At 44.7% G+C, this 7243-nt stretch overlaps 1 protein-coding gene across 1 annotated transcript; it reads right to left on the reverse strand.

The window, feature by feature from the left end:
• Positions 1-3585: 3585 nt before the first annotated feature.
• On the reverse strand, positions 3586-5276 carry gjd6 (gap junction protein delta 6). Its single transcript, XM_050052843.1, has one exon. The coding sequence runs from the start codon at positions 5049-5051 to the stop codon at positions 3846-3848; it is 1206 nt and encodes a 401-aa protein (XP_049908800.1). The 5' UTR covers positions 5052-5276; the 3' UTR covers positions 3586-3845.
• Between the last annotated feature and the right edge of the window lie 1967 nt (positions 5277-7243).

The following is a 7243-nucleotide window of genomic DNA, read 5'->3' on the forward strand; positions in this document are numbered from 1 at the left end:
TCATGCTGTCTAATCAGCATCTTGATATGCCACACCTGTGAGGTGGGATGGATTATCTCGGCAAAGGAGAAGTGCTCACTAACACAGATTTTAGACAGATTTGTGAACAATATTTGAGGGAAATGGTCTTTTGTGTCTATGGAAAATGTTTTAGATCTTTGAGTTCAGCTCATGAAAAATGGGAGCAAAAACAAAAGTGTTGCGGTTATATTCTTGTTCAGTGTAATTACCCAACATCAGCGTCTGACCTCAGTTAAGCTCTTGTGTCTGAATGAGAGAAAATCCCTGCAGCAGGTTCAACACACGGTCGAAAGACTGAAACCAGAAGAAGAGTTCAGAATTTTTGAAGTGGAGTTGTCCTTGTATTACCTACAGCAGATGTCAGACCGCACACCCCCAGTTTGGAGAAGCACACAGGAGTCTGACACTGAAGCTAAGCAATGTACTGCTGTAGAGTGCTGACTGACAGACTTGTAACTCAACTGCTCACAGGGGCGCAGGTTTGTTTCAACACAGGGGGACACATAATCAGCAGGGAGTCCGGGGGTCCTCGCCTAAGAAATTTTAAGCATCAAACACTTAATGTCCTGAATTCTGGTCAAAGTTTATGCACCAATTTGTGTCTTTTCTGCACCAACTTGTGGTGACAATCTCATCCAACTGTGAACAGTCACTTCATCTTCTTTGTGTTTTATGGCAGGTTGTCACAGTATCCAACTTCTGACTCATCACCTACTTTACCAAAGACATTGTTACAGCTATAAGGCACATACTAGCAGTTTGTCAAAGTGAAAATCCTCGGCTACATTCATGGTTTTGGGGGTTGGGTTTGCTCTCACTATTAAAGATGTATCAGTTCCTCATTCTCTGGAACCTGCAGTCATTTCTCATTTCCCAATTCGTTTCAGCGGACTGTCACAGTTCCCCTGAGTCGATTGCAGAGTAATTCAGATCACCTGTGTCGCAGGCTGTTAGTACTGACTCCTGATTAGGAATTGAGAGCAGCTTGGTTCATTTCTCCTCTGGTCCAATCAGGATGTGACGACACCCTCTCAAAGGGCTTAAGAGAGGTGGAAAAATGCACGCACAGGTCATTATGATCCTTCGTCAGCCTGATGCAGACCTCATGTCAGCATATGTTAGTCAGAAACCCTGGTGTCGAGGCCTTTTTTGACATCTTTGCTGCTGTTCTGGTTGAGGGTGGTTGTAAGTGTTTTGAAATCTGATGGGGAATATTAGAGAGCACCTTACCACCAGGTCACTTTCATCAGGACAGCTCTTAGTTTAGTTTATTTTATTTAAGAAGGAATGGTGCAAATTAATAAATACCCATGGTATAAAAAAGGCCAGAAGGCTCTCTTTCATCTTTAGTCCCTCGACCAAGATGTTACACAAGGCTACCGAAAATACAACACAGCACAAACAAATAAAAATAAATAAAAAGACACTAAATAAAGAAAAAACAAGACAAACATTTTTCTCATTGTGACCTCTCTTGTGAGATTTTTTCCTCCTGGTGAATATTTTCTATATGACGTGGGTGTGAACTGGTTCACAGGTTTCTTCCTGACCAGCTGAAATCTTGGGAATCAGTACCACCACAAAGGGGGTGTGCACTCATCTCCCCCCAAAATCTACACCCATGACTGCTCACAGCTCAGTCAGCCTGTGATAAAGGGGAACAAGTAGACGGACGCTGTTTTGTATGAAGAGAACATAAATGAAAAAGGTTGGAAGTCACAGCCTGAAATGATCAACATTCTTATAAGTGATCATATTTATTTTAGGGCTGTCAATCGATTAAAATCCCAAGTAAATGCATGATTTGTCATAGTTAACTTGCAAACAAACGACTCAAACTAAATGTACCTTAAATGGGATATTTTTCAAATTTTTAATACTCATCAACATGGGAGTGGCAAATATGTTTGTTTTATTCAAATGTATGTTTATTTTTATTGCAACAATCCAAATCAATGACAAACACTGTCCAGAATATTCTCCAGAATCACCCAAAGGTTCTAACTGCTCAAAAACTATGCTGAAAGCAGACCATCAAGCATCAACAAGCAACAACAGACTAACATACTGACCTGAATATAACACTGAAAAGCATATTCTGTGGCTTATCCTGATTAAAGATATGTTTCTATAAATAATATGTTGCATTTTGATGGAGGTAGAAATCTCCAAACAAACTGTCTGCGTGGCTACATTCAACTAAAGGTGATTAAAAAAAATATGCATTTTATAATTTGGGTAAGTTAGTCCTTCCTTCTGCATTTTGCTGGGGACCCTTTAAAGGATCAGTGTGTAAAATTTAGGGTGGTTTAGTGGCATCTAGCAGTGAGGATCACAGACTGCAACCAGCTGAAGCTTCTCCCGGTTAGAATTACTTTGATTTTCATTGTTCTGGAGTTTTTTACTGGAAGCTGAATTCTCCACAGAGGTCTCCTCCTCTCCAATACAAACGGACCAGGTGATTTAAACTTCAAATGAGCTGTTTTATGTTACAAACCAGTGTTTCTCCAATGCTGTTTGGCATGTCAGAGACATGCCTGTAAGAGACTGTATATAAAGATGGACAATGCGTCTCCACTTACCCTGACTGTACAGAAGTGAAGCTGAGGTGATCTCTGCAACTCAGTCTGAAGTGGTTGAATACCGGTGCTTGGGCTGTGACTTCTGGAGTCACACACAGACAAAAAAAAAGCCGTCCTTTCACATCGGCTTGATGACGTGACAAGGTCAGAGTGAGAATGTGCTGATGTCTGTGGCAGTAAGTTTCCCACCTCGTGTGGTAAAATCCTTGTTTTATAGAATTAAATAACTAATTAAAACCAGATTTATCAGAAAAACAAACACTTGAACAAACAGCAGCATACTAAAACTACCATAAATGTCAGAAACCATGTTTGGGAGAAATGTATATGATGTATAGATCTACTTTGAGTTTTTAGTTTGGCCCGTGTCCCATCTACTTATATGGAGAGCACAGGCTTTATGACCTATACTGCAGCCAGCCACCAGGGGGCAACCAAGATGTTTCAGCTTCACTTTTGAGGAGCTGTTAAGTCGTCCATCTTCAGACACAGTCTATGGTCGGAGACGAGTTGCCAGCCCTGCACCTGCTATGTGTTCACCTTTTTTCTCTGATAACTTAAGATCCAGATGTTCAGGAGGTTTTAATCAGGAGCTGAATCATCTGAAGAGGTCTCGTCCTCCTCAAAACAAACGGACCAGAGGTCTCATTTATAAAACAATGCATTGGGTCCATACTTACAATGTATGTAAAGACAAAAGCCAAAAATGGCATGGCTGAAAAATGTTTGACAGTTTCTACACTCAGGCTTCTACCTCACCATCTGTGTCGCCAATTTCCCATCTCCAAAATGTTTGTGAGCATGGGTCAAAGTTTCTCCCATCAAGTCTGTTTTTATAGATCACAGCTTCTGCGTGGGAAGTGGCGTACGCCTCTTTCAGGCCTAGTTTTGTGCATATGCAATGTTTATAAATGAGACCCTGGTGATTAAAACTGGTAAAAACACTGGATAAAACAGTTTCACGTAAAAAAAAAAAACTGTCATTGCGGAGGGTCTGCCAACTATGGTGACCGACATGGAAACGCGAATGGACCCATCCAAAGCCAGCTCATTCTGAGGTAACACAAACACAATGATTCTTATTTTCAGGTGATTATAAACTATAGAAAACATACGTATTTTATTATATTCCATTTCTGACAATATATCCTCCAAAATATGACACACTGAGTCTTTATATTCCAACATGAGATCCACAGGTCAAACAAATAGACATGCGACATGCTTCCCCGTGCTCGTTGACTATATCCAGACCTCAGCACTCCTCTGTTTGGACTCTCTGATGGCCTTCTTACTCTTCAGAGGCTGCCTCTCTCCTTTATATGAGTCCTGTCTCTTTGGTTGCTCTGTTCTGGTCCCTCTGACCTCCTCAGGCCCCCTCATCCTGCCACAGTTGACAGCACAGGTCCAGTCAGGCTGGTGACCCACCACCAGGTCCAGAGTGGGCAGGGAGGTGGTGCTGGTCACATCTCTGAAGCCTAAAGAGGATGTGAGAGAGGGGCTGTCTGGAGGGAAGGTTTCATATCCCCCCCTCATTCCTGGACAACCTCTCCAGGACGCCCTCTCCCTGAGCCTCACCACCTGACGGATCTTCTTCCAGCCCAGGTGGTTGAGCTCCAGCAGGTTGAGGAGGATACAGAAGACCCCGACGCAAAACATGAAGAGCAAGAAGATGGTCTTCTCTGTGGGCCTGGAGATGTAGCAGTCCACCGGCTGGCTGCAGGGAGCCGAGGTACAGAGGAAATGGACGGGCACCTGGAAGCCAAACAGCTTCCACTGGGCCAGGACGAAGCCCACCTCCAGGACAGCCCGTAAACACACATGGAAGACGTAACATTTTGACAGAACGCCTCCAGAGACCACATGACCCTCTGCGGTCCCCTCCTTGAGGGTGCAATCTCGGGCATGGCTCAAGGACACCATGTTGTTGGGGTCTGCCCTCTGGAGGCTCTGGATGTTGATGCCCTCCAGCACGTCCGCCAGGCTGTGACCGAGATGCTTATGTGAGCGGATGGAGCAGCTGTCTGAGTCGCAGCTCCGATCGTACACCTCCCGCCCTCCACCTTGCCCCACATCTGGGCCTCCCTGCCCTGGGATGTCCCCCAGTCCTTGCCCTTGCCTCTGGGTGGTGTTGTGGGGCAGCTTGGACAGGTTGTGCCAGGTGTAGATGATGAAGCAGAGCGACGGCGTGGAGACGCTGATGATGTGGAAGACCCAGAAACGAGGTTGCGAGATGGGTGCGAACGCGTCGTAGCAGACGGTGGAGCATCCTGGCTGCAATGTGTTGCACACGAACATCTCCTGCTCGTCGGTGTACACATCCTCAGTCGCCACGGCGACAATGAGCAGCCGGAAGATGACCATGACGGTGAGCCACAAGCGTCCGATCATGGTGGAGTGCTGGTGGACAGCATCCAGGAGACGTTTGAGCAGGGTCCACTCCGTCATGGTGGCCTGTGGCTGCCGGCTGCCTCAAGGAGGGACGAGCTGCCTGGAGAGGAGCAGTCTGCTCTGGACCGATCCACCTCTCCTCCTCCTGAGCTTCTACCCTGTTGGACTCGCTGACATCTTAAACCTCGCAGAAGACCCAATCTTCACTGTCCTGCCTAATCTACACTCCCCTCTGCGCTTGTGTCTTTTATTCAGTTCTTAAAACTTCTGATTTCTATTTTAAAATCCGAGCACCTTCCCTCCCTGGCTGCAGCCTGCTGTAGACTTCCTCTCTGCTTGAATGTTCTCCAGCACTGCCCGGCTCCCTTGAGAGCAGTGGAGCCATTGCAAGAGTGAGCCACCCCATCTTTCACAGATAAGGATGTCCACTTGACATGAGTCACTTGGTGCACTCGCTTCTCTCTCGTCTTTCGGATCCATTTTAAAACCCAGAGACATCACCCTTCCTCTGCTGGAGGACCTGCTGATAGTGCCGACTGATAGAGCATTCTTCACAGATTAGTCCTCTGAAAGCAAATGGGCTCTTCCTTTAATGGAGAGGCGTATTTTAAATGATGACCTGTACATTAGAGCATGCTCACTGGATAACACACACTGTCATATACAAAACCACGTCAGGAAGTTTGTGTCAGGACGACTGAGCAGGCTTTTCCAGACTTCAGTCTGCTGTCTGCTGAGGTTTTGTGTTGCAGGGCTTGTTTTGACTGCTCCTCTCCAGCCACTTGCCAATCCTCTTATCTGTGTTTTAAAAAAAGACCCTTGAAAGGTCTGCGAGCATCAAATCATTACGTCCCCAGATAAAACACTCAGTGACCCCTTTCTTTACTTCAAACAGTGCTGCCAAGCCTCGTCTGAGTCTCTGTCTCAGAGCTCTGCCCACCTGCTATTTCTGTCTCCAACACAAACATTTGGTGTAGAATTAGATAGAAATGCCTTTTAAACACACTATACTTTATTTCTGAAGGCCTACGTGTGCATCAAAATAAATATTTTGTGGATCATCTAACAGTGTGTCGAACAGACGGGCTACGTTAGACAATTTTTGGGACTTTCTGAAACAGACAATCTGCAGTGATTAACTAACGTAGATTTTAACGTCTCTCTCAGGCACTCTTTTTTTAATCTACACACAACTATATCCATCTCTGTTCTTATGTACAAACAAGTGACACCTCTAAGAGCAGACTGTCGGAAAGCCTTGTTAACCCCAATTTCAGAACTAGTTGCAGCAACCGAGGTCCCCCTGAGCAAGGCACCAAACTCCCAACTGCTTGGGGCGCCTGTTCCTGACTCTGACATCTCTCCTTTTAATGCATGTATAGGTCCTGTTATTGCATGTGTGTGTATTTCAGGCCTCCCCCTCAAGGATTAATAAAGTATATCGTCTTCTTTCTTCGTGAGGACACACAAAAGCAAGTTTTGTTTTATTTTCAGCCCAGTCAGAAGAGGAAAATGTTGGCATTGTATATTTCGGAAAACCACAAATATGCGTTTCATATTTTTTCATTTTATAGTATCATTTCATGCCATGTTTCTGAAATGATGCAGCTCCAAAAACAAGAATCGTAACTTGGCAGCAGATGTTTTTTAATTATGGCGGGATGCCACAAATAAATAAATAAGTGAGCCCGGTCTCACTTTGAAGTCATCGAAATCTGGTGCTTGACATGCGCCCAGTGGCGTCAGGGGGAAACGTGGTGTGATTAGAACGATTGTTTAGACAGTGAAAGTTCTACTTGGGTGGGTGGAAGTTGTGCTGGATGGGTCCAACAAACACTAACTTTTACCCGACAGAGCGGTATTCACATCCCGTAAGATTCTAAAGCCAAACCCTGTTCTTTTTTTCCTAAACCCAACCACGTGTGTTTGTTGTTAAAGGAAATAAAACGCCAATTTATGGTGTACCGACGTAGTGCTTTTATTTTTAAAGAGACTGTATGTAGATGTTAAATTTCCTGTGAAAACAGAAGTTTATTTTGAAAAGAGACTATGAATGTAACAGCCAGAAGTTGACACGGCGTCCCAGAACGTCAACAACCAACACACCCAGGGTACCTTGCATGTCGTATCCGGACTAAAAAAAAGTCCTTGACCAAATGCTGTTGCTCCAGGTAGCCTCTGCTTTTTTTTCAAGCTTCTCATTGACCAATATCTCCTTCTTCTTTGCCTGATTGGGCCAAAATGTTTTC

The sequence above is a fragment of the Epinephelus moara genome, chromosome 1 (assembly GCF_006386435.1).
Source record: "Epinephelus moara isolate mb chromosome 1, YSFRI_EMoa_1.0, whole genome shotgun sequence".
Classification (NCBI taxonomy): Eukaryota; Metazoa; Chordata; class Actinopteri; order Perciformes; family Serranidae; genus Epinephelus; species Epinephelus moara.

Bases quoted from the DNA above. Each gene is read 5' to 3' on its own strand.
- gjd6 (XM_050052843.1), bottom strand. From the start codon at position 5,051: ATGACGGAGTGGACCCTGCTCAAACGTCTCCTGGATGCTGTCCACCAG.